This window comes from Fundulus heteroclitus, unplaced genomic scaffold (assembly GCF_011125445.2).
Source record: "Fundulus heteroclitus isolate FHET01 unplaced genomic scaffold, MU-UCD_Fhet_4.1 scaffold_258, whole genome shotgun sequence".
Taxonomy (NCBI): Eukaryota; Metazoa; Chordata; class Actinopteri; order Cyprinodontiformes; family Fundulidae; genus Fundulus; species Fundulus heteroclitus.
In genome coordinates, this window is record NW_023396668.1 from 64,190 (window position 1) to 81,501 (window position 17,312).

Sequence of the window (17,312 nt, forward strand, 5' to 3'; positions counted from 1 at the left end):
AGCGACAAACAGGGAGCGGCCCTGGTTCCCCTGGAGCAAATTACCTCTATAGCAGTGAAGGGGGGCCGTTTGTAATCTGCCTGATAGGTAGAAGAGGGCTGGAGCCATGCAGGTGGAGGAGGAGAGAGAACGGATGGAGTAGCAACAATCAGTTTTTCTGCAGGTCAAAAAGTCACCATGCTTGCACTTAATCTGACCGGATTGATGTGTTCACACCAGCAGAACCAATTTTAGTTTTTAGATTTGTTGCTTGAACTGAGCGGAGCTTATTGTCCCCCATTTTACCGCCTCTAAAAAAATAGCTTTGTTTTGAAATCAATCCCTTACTCGTCTAGACAAACTGCCCTGTCAACAGCTCTTTGTTTAATATATGCACACAGCACATAAGGAATAAATTATATTCTAGGAAATCATCTATTTATTTATTTTTTCACATTTCCATATCTTACTCATGCAAACTGATTAAAAACACAAAAGGTAAAACAATGTCACATTTGTTGAAGCAGCCTGCGGGGGTTTGCGGTAGATATCGTGGTGCTACAGGGAAGTTTGATGAACATGTCTTTTTGAGGCACCATGATGAAACAATAAAGGCCGTCATCATCTTCTAATATTCATAATCATTTGCCCTGCAACGATGGTGCGAGTCACCTCCGTAGCTGACGCTACGGAGGTGACTCTTTCAGTCTTAAAATGACATTAGTCCACATTAAGCAGGGGTGCCAATTAACTTATAGCCTCCTCTGCCAAGTCATTACAGTTTTATGCGGTTTGTGCGCAATTCTTGATCGTAAACCTTAATGGAAATGGTATGCCCTTGGTATGGGATGAGGCGAGGCGTTCATATTAAAAACTTAAATGATGGACAGATTGTTTTCTGAGCAGTTTAACTGAATTTGATGCAGAGGAGGATTTCCGCAGCACCTTGTCTTTGCGGGAGTCGCTGCAATCTCGGGAGAGTAGTCCTACTACACTTGCACTTAGACAAGGGCTGAAGATAGGTGCGCCCAATCTTCTAATGTAACCCCCCCGCGCTTCAATACAGTTGAAGGTGTTTGCAGGCGGGACAAGGGTTGAACATTACCTCACTCTGAACGCTTTCTGGGGGGGAGAAACGAGCGAGTAATTAGCTGATTAGAGGCCCGTCAGAGCAGCTCCGCTTCCAGCCAATCCCAGCTCGCTCCGGCCCTCAGTGGAGAGGGGCGGCATGCGGACAGGCGCAGACGTTTGTAGTTTTAATGGTGCAGAGCGAAACGTGGAGGTGCGCTTAAGAAGAAGGGATGGCATAAAATAGCGTTGCAACAGTGATAACTTGTTGGTAAATGTTTTGCATCAGCATTTTTTTTCAGCTTTTTATTTAAAAAAGAAAAGACTGCAACTGCAGTGGTTTCGGTGTCTGCGTGCTGACGCGCGGCACAGGTGCGCACCTTCCCAGCTTTTTTTTTTTTTTCTCTCTTTTTCTTCAAAGCTTCAAAGTTTCACCGCTCGTTAAGGACGGCATGGAAAAGTCTAAAAACTTCCGAATCGACGCCCTCCTCGCCGATGAGACCCACCGCGGCGGTCGTGATCTCTCCCCGGGTCTGAGCAGCGACAGCCCCGCGGGCAGCCCGGTCTCCTGCCGCCGCTCCGACACCCCATCCCCGCGGGGTGCCCACCTGCAGACCGGAATGATCCCCAAACCGAGCGTCCTGAACCTCCAGCACCCAGGCCTGGCTTCCCTGACACAGGGCGCCATTCCCGGTATGTACCCCGCGCCGATGTATCCGCTGAGCGCTCTGGGAGGCCAGCATCCAGCTTTCGCATACACCGGCTTCACGCATCTGACCCAGAGCTACCCGGAGCACCTGAAGGCGGCTGCCATGGCCGGATCTCTGCCCCTGGAACACTGGATCCGAGCCGGGATTATGATGCCGCGGATGCCAGATTACACCTGTGAGTATGAGCAAATGGGATTATTTCGAAAGCGCACGAACCAAATATTAAACTAAAGAAATCAAACAAACAAAACGAGGTTCCAAGAAAATGTCTTGTTTTATTTGCTTAGAATGATTGACGACATGGAGAGTTATTATTATTATTATTATTATTATTATTATTATTATTATTATTATTATTATTATTATTATTATTATTATTAAACTGAAAGCGTATGAATTTTTTTTCCTTTCAATCTCTCCAAAACTGCACCATCCTTTAATTTAAATGTTAGCAAATCAGTTAGCAAGACAGACTTTTATTTTTAAACGGTTTATAAACTAGTTTTTATTTTCCCCTACTTGAAAAAAAAAGTGATATGTGTATCGTCTTGCATCCAGAGTATGGAGCCGGAGAGTTTGTTAGCCCTACATCGTCTCTCGCAGTTCAGTGCGTCCCCTTTTTACTGCTTATCCTTGTGTCATATTTTTAATTTTGTCTCATTTATTTCTCTATAAACGCCAACAAGATGGAAATTGTCTTTGTGCGACGAAGTAACTATAAACAAACACCTAATACGCACTGTAGTTCATCAATAAAACCCCAAAAGCCTTCATTGAATTTTCATTAAGTTAATGGCATGCCTGCGTTTTTATGGCCTCTGCGCCCGCTTCTGCTGCGTCCCCCCGTCAACAATAAACTGCAGTGAAGCTATTATAGTTAATGATGGCCACAGAGTGCTGGCATATGTGTCCCTGTTCCCACCCGCAGCATCAGAGTGAACTTCCAGTGTCCTTGGTGTTTTATAATTAAAAGCGCTGGCTGCTTTTGACCAAACATTTCAGATATTTAACGATGTGAATTAATCAAAATTCGCTAACAAACTTCAAATATGTCTCATACCAAGGTTATTTACAACTCTGGAGGCCAATAACAAGTAGACATTTGATTGATAACTGATTTTCCTCTTCCAGCGGGCCCTCAGTCCGGCCTATTGGGGAAATGTCGCAGGCCTCGTACGGCCTTCACCAGTCAGCAGCTCCTGGAGCTGGAAAACCAGTTCAAGCTGAACAAATACCTGTCCAGACCCAAGCGCTTTGAGGTGGCCACCTCCCTGATGCTGACCGAGACGCAGGTAAGACAGCATCAGTTTGGCCACTGAGGGACCTGATTTCCTCAAAATCAGCTCTCCAGAGTGAAAAGGCCCCCGTTCCATCTTTTTCCTTCTTGTTGTTATTATTGATTTTTTTGTGACTTATTTTCAAAAGTCCTAGACTTTCACATAATGCACATCTGTATCGCCCTGTTAAAAAAAAAAAAAACATGCTACATCCATATTGTGCAGTGATTGGTCCAAACCTTTGTACACTGTCTGGAGAAAGAATAATTGTAAAATCTAACTCATTTAGAGCCTTAACAAGAACAAGTCAGCAGCTGCTGGGTTAAGATATTGATTTTTCCCCTAAACCTTTGGTAAAGGTATTACACAGGCTTAAAAATAGCGTTAAATAATCCACACAAACATGTTGCTTTATACATGGTAAAAACAAAGATTAATCTTCAGGTAATTCACGCCTCACAAAGTGTTGGAACCCCACAGTGTCTGTGGTTTCCTATTCAATTCAATTAAATTTTATTTATATAGCGCCAATTCATAAAACATGTCATCTCGAGGCACTTTACAAAGCCAAAATCAGTCATATTATACAGATACTACTCTAAAACTATCCTGCCTTATTTATTTAGGGAAGCTTGAATATCTTCTGATTGTGCTACAGGCTTAATTAATACGTGAGAAAAGACGGTTGCATTTTTTCCCAAATCTACAACGATGTCAAGAATTTTCATCCCGTGCTGCTTTCGCATTGATATTTTTCTTACCCGAATCCATTTTGCATTATTTTGAGTTCTCCTTTCATCCAAAGGAGATTTGATCCAAATGGAGGGGGTCAAAAAGAAATATAATTCTTCTTCTTGAAATTTCAGACACGGTGATGTTTTTAAAATGAAATTTAACAAATCTAAGAACAACTGCTGTCATACAGATCTAAATAATAAAATACATGGACATGAGAATCCACCAAAACAAATTTTGGACCATTGTTCAGCTGTATTGAAAACATCTACCATGTGCCATTCCCCCGGCAGGTCAAGATTTGGTTTCAGAACCGGAGGATGAAGTGGAAACGCAGCAGGAAAGCGAAGGAGCAGGCCTCCGCCTCCGGCCAGGTGGAGGCAGAGCGGCTGAGAGGTGGAGGAAAAGCGGCCAAGGACAAATCAGACGAGACCAGACGGGCTTTAAATGTGGACGGCAGGCGGGTTGAGTATGGGCTGGAGGATGGAGAGGAAGGGGAGGAGGAAGAGGAGGTAGATGAAGAGGAAGGAGAAGAAGACGATGAGGAGGAGGAGGAGGGAAGCCAGCATGGGTATCGTATCACCGTGAGCAACAAAGTGGGAATGTCACGGTCCACGGACTTCTTGCAGCACAGCAGCAAGCTTGGGTACGACTCCCTCAGCCCGTTCTCTGACGACGAGCTGGAGGGGGTGCAGGTAGGAGGGGGAGACCGGAAGATCGGGGCAGGATTGTGAGCAGACCTTGAATGTTGCAGAGAGATTTCACCAAGAGATTTGACCCCCCCCAAAAAGCATCTGTTTGTGTTTGCTTCAAAAGACAATTTCCAAAATCTGAAATGTGTCTGTTTCCATCTTCATAGAGAGACACTTTCTTTGGTTCACGCGGCACATCCTGGACATGAACTAATTCATGGGTTTCAAACGATTTGAATTAAATCCCTTTACGTACTGTAAATCTTGCAGCATGCAGAAAAAAAAAAATTTGCTATCACCCAGAAGATCTTTCAGTAATTGTTTGGCGACATCCTGTTTGTTTCACCTGTTGACAGCTGGAGCTCCAGCCTGCAAACACACTGTTTTTTTTTCTTTTGTTTTTTATAACTGAAGGATGCAAAGAGAACCTGAGGATGAACAACTTGTCCCGGGTGCAGGATTCATGAAACTGAACAGGTTGCATGGTGCTGCGACATGAACATCACGCGTGTTGCATTTGCTTTTGTGTAAATATCACTGTAGTTCTGCCATTGCTGAAGTTCCTGAATCCATTCTTGTTGTTTACATGCAAGTGAATAGACTTAACTTATTTGAATGATTGCAAAGATTAATTAGAAATGTATTTATGTCAAACTTGTCTGTGGTGCAACTGTGAAATAAAAAAAAGTGAAAGCAACATACAGCATTTTTTTTTCAGTCATTTGACAGTAGTTATTCATCTGTGACAAGAAAGGCATAATAGTTCACAGCAACAAAACAATAATGGTAATATAGTACCCAATTATATTTACCACTCAGACTTAATCTATAATTAGGCCAGAACAGAAAGAGTTTGAAGGGATTGGAAAAAGGTGAGCTCTTAATTCAGCCTCCCCAGTTAGAAATGTCCACTCTTTGAAGCCAAAACAATAACAGGTAAAACAGACTTGACAGAAAACTTTTAAGTCTGTTGTGTCGAAAGAGAAATTCGCAAAACGCTGCGGCAGGAGCATCTGCATCCGATGGTCTGCTTTCAGAATCGGGGGATGACTTGCAACGAAAGCAACGGTTCTGTTGTGGCAGCATGGGGAGCTTTTTCGCCTCGCTGTTTATAGTCAGTAATGTAATTTTTTGAATGCCTTAGCATGCCTGTTATTAATTGTTCATCAATGCATTGTACTCATCTGCTTCCAGCAGTGAAATGCACCATGTCCCAAAGGCCAAAACATCTAAAGCTAATTTCCTAGATATGGGAATGCTGCAGATTAGGGTTATGTTAAATAATATCAGTATGCCATTCAATCACCCCCCTTCATATTCTAGATGAAATCACCCAAAATCCATAAAGCATCTTTTTTATTGAGTCCTCCCTGTTATGAATAATGGAATCAATGTTAACATTTATTATTATTTATCACCCCAGTATAGATAGTATTTACAGCAGTGGTGACCAAACATATTGCCCCCACACCCCCCACCTATATTTTTTTAAACCAAAAGTTTTTTAAACTGCTGAACAATAAATTAGGCATTCAGTATTTTGATAAGACAAATACAATAGTCGGGTTGTTTGTAGAAATGGGATATGTAAATTGTGGCAGATCCAAAGTTTACAGCACATTTGCATCATTAAAATAAAGTTTCCAAAATACTTCTGGCCTCGACTGAAAGAAATTCAGTCTATTCTCAGCAATACCAGTAAAAGTCACTGGATAGATATGGTCGTGTCTGCTATAAAATTTAAGGTAATGCAAAACACATGGTTGTAAATAGACAATTCAACAGACCTAACATTTTACATTGTGAGAAGATTTTAATATATTGGTAATAATTTGGCACTAATTAAAGATTAAAAGTCTCCATCTGCATCAACCACCTGTGCTGGGAGGCAGAATTTGTACAATTCTTGGATTCCTGTCGGGAGCCCCACAAAATCAGTCCAGGGGCCTCAAATAGCCCTCAGGCAGCTCTTTAGACAACCCTGATTTACAGTCATTTTCACCAAATTACAATATGTGTTCTGTTGAGGTTTGTTTGTCATTTTAAAAGCAACTTGTAAAAATAATGAAGGTTTAGGTAGTTTTAGGTTCCTGTGGATCCTGCAGTCTGTTTATGTTTTGCACCTCTTTGGTATTGTTTATTTATTTGTTTATCTGTAGATTCTTGTTTCTGTCATTTGGTAGTTTCCTGCTCATTATCATTTTAGTAGTTTATTTTTGTTTGGTAGATCCTCATTTTCCCGCCTTTCTTTAGTTTAGCTAATGGGTTTATTTTTGCCACATTTGTTCATTCATCGTGGTTTTTGATAGTTTCTGTTTTTCTGCCCCAGCTATATCATCGCCCTCTCCCTCCGCTTAATTCCCCCCATTTACTTCACCTGCATTAGCTACATCACCTGCCTTTCCCTTTATTTTTCCTCCCTATTTAGTCACCAAGTCAGGTTTTCCGTTATACAACCACGCTTCTGATCTCCTCATTTTCATATGCATATATCCTGTTTTACCGGCCTTCCTCTAACTTTTGCTTTATCATTAATAAACCACCATTTATCTCAACATGCTGCGCCCAACCTCTTGTCTGCAAGTTGGTCCGTTTCCTGAACTCAACAATCTGATAAGTATATTTCCAGTGATGGTGTCTCATATTCCCTAATTCTTAAAAAGAAACAGCATGCTTCCCTCAGGGTGCCAATAAATCACCCAAGCTCCTCAAAGACACCGACTACCCCTTTGCAGTGCTGATAATTAACCGCTTAAAAGCAGAAAAGCCAATCCTTGCATTACAAAGGTTAACACAATCTAACAAGCACTACATTCACATTAGAAATATGCGACACAGTGACAATCAGTAATTGAAGCGATAATCATGACTCAGCTACTATTCACAGTTAAAGATGTTTTAAAAATTGCAGTCTGCGATGGAAGAACTTTTCCAGCAGCTGCTTGCTGCAGTTGTGCAAGGCAAAGCAAAAATAGAAAATGGAAATCCTAATTCACAGCTGAAATTTACTGTCTAGGCTCTCGGGTATTAATTACTCAGTGGTGTTTACTGATAGCCAAATAATTAAACTAATGAATCGGAAGTCAAGCAATCAAAAGCCTGATGGTGAGCGGTCACATGGGGCCATTTTCATAAACAGCAGCAGCACACTGAGTGCGCTCAGCTACGGCTGGGTGTTTTACTGGGCACCCGTGTGATTAAGGAGCAGATCAGCATGTGGTGAGCGGTCGTTTTTAGCCCAGGCTTGACCACAATCACCTGCTTTTACTGTAAGATTAGATGCATTCATGCCTCCTCTGGCAAAGAAAAAGACAAAATCCAGACATGTAAAATGATTGCAAATTTTCTTGAGTTTGCGCCTAAAATCTATTGCTGTAAATCTGATTAAACCAGAAACAGTCCAGCTGTCCTAATGGGAAGTTTTCACCCTGTATTCCTGTTTGCAACTGGATGCGTTCTGCAACAGTCATGCATTTGGCTTGCATTTCATAGAGAAATTATTCTGAAATGAAATCCTTTGATTTCTGCCTCGGATTATTTTTTTAATTCAATAGAATTAAATATTAAATTACTTCTACCACGGGATATTATTCATAGCACGTCCCCAATATTGAAAATAAAGTGTTGGACGGGCAATAAAGCGAATAACATGCACTGTAAAAAAAGTCAGTAAAATATACAGCAAAACACCGTCAAAGAGCAACAGTAAAAGACCGTGAAACCAAAAGCGGTCTTTTACTTTAATAAATACATTAAATAATGATTAATCAAGTGACTGGAGAAAACACTGAATATTACGCTAAGAAAATATAAAACTCACAGTGATTCGCTGTGAAAATTAATAAATATGCATACATTTTAAAAGAAATTGTCGTACAGACAAAAATGTCCAAAAACATTAATTTTTACGACATTATTTGGATAAAATCACAGGTTATTGAGTTTTGCACATTAGAATTTACAGGAAATACTTGTTGATTGTGAAGCAAGCACAAACTTTAATTTTAAAGAAGCAAATGGTTTAAAATATAGTCCATTGTAAAAATGCCAAAAGTGCAATTTTGTAAAAACGCTAAAAGACAAAAAAAGAAATTGACCTTTGTTATAGAAAACATTTAATCTCCGCTAATGACAAGATATTCAAATAAACAAATTGCACCCTTTGTAATGCTTCTTAATTTTCTGTTTCATTTTTAAAGAAAAATGAAAAAATAGAGTATGATTGAAGAAAGTTCTTGTTACATCTCTCTTTGCAGGTGATTAAGCAGACTGAAAGCGTTCTATTATTTTCTCCCTTTTATCTCCTCTTTCTTTCACCTTTTCTTCATTTTATTTGCTCTTCTACTTACTCACTGTAGTGTCCATATAACTTGAAAAACTCCTTGCATGAATTATAATAAAACTATTTACATACATAAATCAAGTGAAAGTAAAATCTGTTGAGCTCTTTTTGGCATTAAGACAACAATTCTTATTGCCACATTGCCGGACAGGACACTGTTAAGAAAAAAAAAAGAATATGAGTTCTTAAAACTGTAAATGTAGATAACGTTTTGTCTACTTGTCTTTTATTTGTGCTATAGAAGTTTTTATATTCATTGCAAGCTAATATTACCAATGCAGAATGCACACCTACTTGAGGGCCCCCAAGACCTTTTTTTTCATGAGAAGTTATAATTTCTACATGATCAAAGATAATGTCAAAATATGCACTCTGTTATCATAAATCTTAATTACTACACTGAGATAAAAATTGTGTGTGCATGCAAAAAAAATAAAAAACAATTATTGCTCTTGGGGACCCTCTTGTAGCCCTTGGATCTTAAGCAGATGCTAAGTTTGCTTCTGCCTCGGGCCGGCACTGAATATGCAGATTCCAATGACAACAGCCCCATTTCCACACAATTCTGACTTAACATTGTTTCCCCTGCTCTTTTATGTCTCATGTCGCCTTTGGTGTGTCCATTTTAAATCTAGAGTTGGTGTGATGGTTGCTGATTTACAGCTGAACAGCTGTTTTTACTATTTGAAATCACATTACAAGTCTTTTACTGTGACACTGTTTGCCCTACCTTAGCGGCAAGGGGCGTTGCTCATGAGATGGTGACGTCACGTGCGCGGTACGCCATTGCAGAGCGCTCAAAGAAAAACATATTTTCCCTCCTCTTTTTCAAAGCTGTTATCCAATTAGCGACCTTACTGAGCGTTTCCACCAATAGGGTGTCGCGCTGCTAAGCTGTGCGCAGCTTGCTCGTTTGCCCGGAAGAAGAGACAGCCGCCATCATTTCACCACCACGCAGCTTCTGACCTCATGCCACCGCCGTTGCGCCGCAAAAATATTTTAGTTTTCTGACGTTTTCTTCCCCTGGACTGCCTAAAACAAATACGTGAGGTGAGTACATCCGTCTTTTTTGGGTGTTTTAGACGCCGTTCTAATTTAATTGTTTCCTGAAGCTTGCCAGGTCTGTTGACTATCTTATCAGCTTTATTGAAAACCCACCAGTACAGTTTTGACCGAGCATTTATTTTTTAAGAATTTATTGCTCTGAGTGTGTGTGAAGTTGGCTAAGTGGACGACATGTTGAGGTGTAATTTCTGTGGCAAGGTGGTGCAGTCATCAAGGGGCTATGTGCTTCACTGCAAGCTTCATTGTAATGAGTCATGTTGTGTTTTTAAGTGCAATAAAACTGACTACAAGCAAACGTTTTTAGGTATGGAGCACTTAAGGCTACATTTTTATCAAAGACACACTGGCCCTACCAATATTACGGTTTTTAGGCAAGTTACCTCTTTTAAAAGTGCAATGAATATGTGCCAACACCAGAGCCAAGATGCTAAAGAGCTAATAGCTCATCTGAAGAGCCATTTTGTAAAAGGCCATGTGGTTACTTGTCCAGTCAAAGGATGCACAAGTACCTTTAAGGTGAAGTCATCTTTTACTTCCCATATGTCACAGTTAGTGATTTTATATGGAGATTCTGAGTGTCAATCATTAGTGACTGCATCAGTGTGTCATCTTTTAAAAGTGACGCAAGTTTACTCAAAATTTTTGTTAAAGTCTGATTTGATACAGAAATCTCTACTGAGTCTCCTTCTGATGTTCTGTGTGACATGAGTGATGGTAAGTTATTTAGGTCTAATGAGTTCTTTAGTCAAAACCTGTCACGTCTCAAGCTAATACTTTACCAGGAAGCCTTTGAGGTTGTTAACCCTTTGGGCTCTGCAAGAACAAAGCACAAGTTCTATTTCATCCCTACTGACCGCCAGAGGCGGTGCTTCAAGCACTGAATGATCACTCTTGCGCTTGCGCAGGTCGAGAATTAGTATCAACAAAGTCACCTGTGACCTACCGGTGATCAGCGGAAGCCTATATAGGCACGTGACACCGGTAGTTCAGTCCCTTCTCATCTTCTCGCACGCAGGTTTGTTGTGAGCGGTTCCTTCTACAGACACGTGAGTTTTCTCTGTATAACCGCTTTCTCCGTCAGCTCGCTGCCAGTAGCCCCGTGATCGTTTGCGGTCGGAGCTGCGGGCGTGCTCGCCCTCCAGGGGCTGCGCGAGCGACGATTGTGCCTACAGACCTCATTGGGTGAGTCTGTTTCCTTTAATTTTTCTGAACCCCGCGGGTAGCGTCTTGACCCGCCGGTGTTGCTTGAGTTAGCAGCTGGTAGTAGCTGCTCATTTGTTTACTCACCGGTGGCGTCCTCCGCCCGCCTTGAGTCCTTTTGTTTAACCTGATTTAAACAAGTCGGTTATCGTTCGTTTTTACCTCGCCGGTGGCGTTTTCTGCCCGCGCCGAGTTTCTTGGTTGAATCTGATTGAAACAGTTTGTTACTGTTTACAGTTATCTCATCAGCAGCGTTTTCTGCCCATGTTGAGTTTCTTTGGTTGAACCTGATCGAAACAGGTCGTTACTGTTTACATTACCTCGCCAGTGGCGTTTTTCTGCCCGCGCTGAGTTTTCTTTGGTTGAACCTGATCGAAACAGGTCGTTACTGTTTACATTACCTCGCCAGTGGCGTTTTCTGCCCATGTTGAGTTTCTTTGGTTGAACCTGATCGAAACAGGTCGTTACTGTTTACATTACCTCGCCAGTGGCGTTTTCTGCCCGCGCTGAGTTTTCTTTGGTTGAACCTGATCGAAACAGGTCGTTACTGTTTACATTACCTCGCCAGTGGCGTTTTCTGCCCGCGCTGAGTTTCTTTGGTTGAACCTGGTCGAAACGGGTCGTTACTGTTTACATTACCTCGCCAGTGGCGTTTTCTGCCCGCGCTGAGTGTTTTTTGGTGAACTAAATTGAAACATCCATTTCACTAGTGGCGATTTCTGCTCGGTCAAGTGGGTGAAGCGGCTCCTGAGTACGGGCTCCATCACTCAGAGATGGAACGTCTTTGTTGTTCCACTTGTTTAGCCCCTTTGCATCCTGAGGATGGCCATGACCTGTGCCCCCCTTGTCTGGGTGTTGACCACCTCAAGGAGGCGCTTACCGAGGCTGCCTGCCCCAATTGCAGCGTTCTGCCCCATGCGGCGCGGCTGGCCCGGCTGTCCTCAGTCGAGCAGCCTGTTCCCTGGATGGGCTCTCACCAGCAGGAACAGTTGCCCCCTGGCCAGGGGTTATCCTCTAAACGCCCTGCCTCGGACGCTCCACCAGTAGCTGGGAAGAAGTCCCGCCATTCGGGGCGGGGGCTGTCCTCTAAAGTGGATCAGTTATCCTCAGAGTTGGCCCAGATGAAGGCTCTACTCCAATCTTTGCGACCTCCCCCTGTTCAGGGATTGGTCTCGTCTCCAGCTACTGAAGAAGCTTCAGTCCTCAATGAGGACGCCCTCTCGCTGGCGGCATCTGACACCCTCTTTCGGGGGGAACCCCAAGCACATAGCCCGCAGGTGTCGGATGTTGAATCCGACATCTCTCTGGGGGGTACGGGAGAGTCGGTGGCAACTGCTATTAAAGCTGCCCTGGCACAGTTGCAGGTGGATTCTCCACAAGTTCAGCCCGCCACCTCTAGCGCCTTTTCAGACGCCGTGAGGCCGGGATGGCCACCTTTGCTGTACACCTTCAGAGGAGTACATCAAGGAACTCCACACCTGCTGGTCGGATTACTCGGGCTCTTTCTCGCCCGACATCAGACGGAAGAGCTCTTGCCGCGATGCAGGAGGCCCCAAAGTTTGGGTTAGGTCAGATGCCAGCGGTGGAACCTGGCATTGCCTCCCTTATTGTTCCTAGGGGCGTATTGGGAACTCCCTCTCCCATTTGCTGCTAGGCCTGGCATCTTCCCTGGAGGCACGGTCGCTTGACCAGTCCCACTCAGGGCATGCTGGATGCGTCTCTCCAGGCCTTTGCCTGATGTCAAGGGAGCTGGGGCGTACATTGTCCACCCTGGTCCATGCTCGGCGCCAGGTGTGGCTGGCTCAGTCGCCACTCACCGAACCCTGCAGGCGGACACTGCGCGCCTTGCCGGTGGTTCCAGGGGAGCTTTCGGCTCTGCTGCAGTGGAGGCTCTGGAACGCACTGCCCAGGCTTCTCGCACCAGGCAGCAGCTTGCGGGGCTCCACAGGCGTGACCATCGGCCTGTGAATACTTGGGCGGCTTCTGGCTCAGGATCACGGTCATCCAGTTTAGCCGTTGCCCCAACCTTGCCTCGAGGTCCGGCTTCTAGGGTGACTCGAGCCCAGACAGTCCGGGCAGGGGCCCGGGCTTCGCACCCCTTTCGGGCTACGGAACCAGCTCGCCCCCCCTCTAGGCCCCCAAGGGGCCGAGGGACCCGTAGGTGAGGCGCTGGGGCCGGCGGTTGGATATTTCACCCCAGGTCAGCTTCTGTACTGGGGCGAATGCACCCCAGATTCTTGGGTACTCTCCAACTCTGACCAGGGGATACCGTCTCCAGTTTCCACCGCCGGCCCCCGTCTCATGGAGGAGTTCGGATGACCACCATCTGCAACCCTCTGAAAGCACAGGCACTGTCCAGCGAGCTACGTACCTTGCTGGTCAAGGGTGCGATAGTGCCCGTGGACCCCCTGCTGGATCCAGGGGGCTTTTACTCAGTGTATTTTCTGGTCCCCAAAAAGAATGGGAATCTTCGTCCGGTGCTGGACCTCAGGGGGCTCAACACCTATCTGAAGGACATGCCCTTCCGCATGCTTACAGCCAAGGGGGTTTCTGCAGGCAATCTCCCCAGGCGACTGGTTCACGTCAATCGACCTGAGGGATGCATACTTCCACGTCCCTGTGGCACAGGTTCACTGGCGGTTTCTCCGCTTTGCATTTCAGGGGTGCCATTACCAGTTCAGGGTACTCCCGTTTGGGCTCTTCCCTGTCTCCCCGAGTGTTCACCAGGGTGGTGGCAGCAGCTCTGTCCCCCCTGCAGGCACAGGGAATTCGTATACTGCCCTATCTGGACGATTGGCTGATTTGTGCCGCAACCCGCAGTCAGGCGATCAGGGACACCCAGTTGGTGCTCTCCCATGTGCACCGGCTGGGTTTGAAGGTAAATCTGGAGAAGAGCAGCCTCACCCCCTCCCAGGTGACAGTGTTCCTGGGCATTCTCCTGAACTCTGTCTCCATGACCGCCCGTCCTTCTCCCCAGCGGGTGACCAGTATTTTAACTATGTTGCCTGCCTTCCGTCGTGGTGCGGCACCACGTTTCTTAGATTATCTGAGCCTCCTGGGCACGCTTACCGCTGCTTCCAGTGTGGTTCCACTGGGGCTTCTCTCACTGCGCCCTCTGCAGATGTGGCTGAACAGCCTGGCTCTGGACCCCACCCGTCAGGCACACAGACACAGGAGAATTTGTGTCGCGCCGCACTGTCTGCGGTCTCTGTCCCTGTGGAGGGGACGAATCCTACATTGTGGGAGGAGTTCCGCTCGGGCCCCTTCCGTGCCGGAGGGAGGCTGTATATACGGACGCTTCCACTCTGGGTTGGGGCGCAACCTGGCGGGACCACGTGACACAGGGAGTGTGGTCCACACGGGTGCAGAGGGAACACATCAATGCCCTGGAGCTCCGCGCTGTAGCCCTCGCACTCCGGAGTTTTCTTCCAGGACTACGGGGGAAGCATGTGCTGGTCTGGTCAGACAACACCACAGTGGTTTACCACATCAATCACCAGGGTGGGTCCAGGTCCCCGAGACTGCTGTCCCTAACACACCAGCTCCTGGTGTGGGCGTCGTCTCGCCTCACCAGCCTCAGGGCGGCCTATATTCCAGGCTGGCGCAACGGGCCCGCGGACTTCCTCTCCCGCACATCGCCTCTTCCAGGAGAGTGGCGACTCCACCCGGAGGTGGTGGATCACATCTGGGGGACATTCGGCAGAGCAGGCGTGGACCTCTTTGCCTCCAGAGACACGGCCCACTGTCCCCTCTGGTTCTCCCTGTCAGACAGTTCCTGTCCCCTGGGGTGCGATGCGCTGGCCCACGATTGGCCCAGAACTCTCCTCTATGCCTTTCCCCCATTGGGTCTGATTCCCCAGACCCTCCTGCGGGTTCTCCAGGAAGGGCACAGGCTCCTGCTGATAGCCCCATTCTGGCCAGCGAGGACTTGGTTTCCTCTGCTGCGCAGGCTTTGTTACAGCTCGCCGATGCCCCTCCCATCCAGGAGGGACCTCCTATCCCAACTGGGGGGTCAGATTCTCCACCCCGACCCGGGCCGCCTGCGCCTTTGGCTTTGGCCCCTGCAGGGTCCGACCCCACGTTCTCCCGATTCGGGGGCGATGTGGGCCACACAATAGCCTGTGCATGGGCACCATCCACCCGGGCTGCTTACACAGCCAGATGGGCAGCTTTACCACCTGGTGTGTCAATAAGGGGCTGGACCCCATACACTGTCCCATTCAATCCGTGCTGGACTTCCTTCAGGAGTTGCTTAACCGGGGGCGGTCCCCTTCCACCCTGAAGGTCTATGTGGCTGCCATTTCCCACTGGCACACTGGGTTCAATGGCCGCTCTGTTGGAAGGTATAGGGACATAGTGCTGTTCCTCAGGGGCGCAAGATGCTTACATCCTCCGAGGCGCCGGATGGCTCCTACCTGGGATCTTAATTAGTACTGGAAGCTCTTCATTCCCCACCCTTTGAGCCGATTGCAGCAGTGGATCTGGAACGGCTCTCAATGAAGACGGCCTTCCTGCTGGCCATGGCTTCCGGCAGACGAGTGGGGGAACTGCATGCCCTGTCTATAGCCGAGCCCTGTTGTCGGTGGAACCCGGATGGCTCCGGGGTGACCCTGTGGACCGATTCTTCCTTCGTCCCGAAGGCCCCCACAGTGGCAGGCACAGTCTTGCCGCTTCGGTTATCCCGGTTCGAGCCGGGACCCACTTCTGAAGCTCTGTGCCCAGTCAGAGCGCTGGAGGCCTATGTCCGCGCTACAGCGAGCATGCGACTGACCGACAGCCTCTTCGTATGCTATGCTGGCCAGCGGCGAGGTTGTGCCCTGTCCAAGCAACGGCTGGCACGTTGGGTTGTGGGGGCGATATCTGTGGCATACTCTCTGCAGGGTCAGCCCTGCCTCAGGGAGTGCGGTGCCACTTCCACGAGGAGCCTGTCAACCTCGTGGGCTGCCATGACGGGGGTGCCACTGGAGTCCATCTGCGAGGCGGCCTCATGGTCTGTTGCCGACCACTTTCACGAGGTTCTATAGAGTTAACATGGCTACGCCTCATCCTCTCCAGGGCATCCTGCAGCAACCACCTGGTGCGTCCCGCTAAGGTAGGTGCTGCTGCCGGGTTCCGGTGGGTTGTTCCTTGTCTTTCTACATCCCTCGGGACCTTGTTGGCATACGTCATTCAGTGCTTGAAGCACCCGCCTCTGGCGGTCAGTAGGGATGAAATAGAACGATAGTTACGTATGTAACTACGGTTCTATGAATCCCGGATGACCGCCAGAGCGTTCGGGTCCCTCGGTATTGCTGGCTCACGAGAAGATCGAGGGACTGAACTACCGGTGTCACGTGCCTATATAGGCTTCCGCTGATCACCGGTAGGATCACAGGTGACTTTGTTGATACTAATTCTCGACCTGCGCAAGCGCAAGAGTGATCATTCAGTGCTTGAAGCACCGCCTCTGGCGGTCATCCGGGATTCAATAGAACCGTAGTTACATACGTAACTATCGATTTGTGTATGTATCTTTGGCAAATTTGCCACTTCATGGTCGGTTCAGATTCGGACCACATGTCCCTTGTATTACTTTGCAGGGAGAAGGATTTCACAGATTTGGTCATGCCAAGGTCTTTTCAGAATTACTATCAGACAATGGGTATTGCTGGACCAGATGAAACAAAAGGTAAAACGAACATTATTTTGTATTGCTGGAGATAATCTGGGTTCTCACTGTATTGGTGGCTTCTCTGAAAGCTTAAGTTCCTCCAAGTACTTCTGCAGGTATCGCCTGATTACCAAATCTGAATTTCAGGGTACTGATCCAAATGTGTGTGGACCACGGCGTACCAGAGAAAAACTACAATCTGCTGTAACCATCTGCTAATCAACAATACAACAGACGTTGATGGAGTAAAGTTTTGGGTCAGTATTCAATTCTTTGAATACTTCCATTGTTTGTATGCCAGGCTTGCCACCATGTCTTGGTCATGATATCTTTGAGGAAGTTTTAGCTTACGATGGGCCCTTTATCTTAAATATTTCATAAATATAAAGAATGGTTACTCATTCTACTCTGAATCAACACATCAAGCAGTTAGGTACCATGGCTCTGATGCTTCTACAAAACCATGAGGTCGACACACCTAAGATAGTTTCTCAGTGTTGTTTTTTTTTTTTTTTTTTTTTTCGTTTTAGGTGTGGAGACACCGCAAGACCTGCATATCTTTTCAAGGTTAGTGAATATATTTCTGATATATTA

The 17,312-nt window shown here is 46.3% G+C and overlaps 1 protein-coding gene and 1 pseudogene across 1 annotated transcript; both read left to right on the plus strand.

Annotated features, from left to right (window-relative positions):
- Nucleotides 1–1,133: 1,133 nt before the first annotated feature.
- Nucleotides 1,134–5,152, plus strand: LOC118559270 (motor neuron and pancreas homeobox protein 1-like). Its single transcript, XM_036129959.1, has 3 exons — nt 1,134–1,932; nt 2,889–3,049; nt 4,063–5,152. Exons 1-3 carry the CDS (start codon nt 1,500–1,502, stop codon nt 4,501–4,503), a joined length of 1,035 nt encoding a protein of 344 aa, XP_035985852.1. The 5' UTR covers nt 1,134–1,499; the 3' UTR covers nt 4,504–5,152.
- Nucleotides 5,153–15,564: 10,412 nt separating this feature from the next.
- LOC118559265 overlaps nt 15,565–17,312 on the plus strand; it is a 6,410-nt pseudogene continuing 4,662 nt past the window's right edge.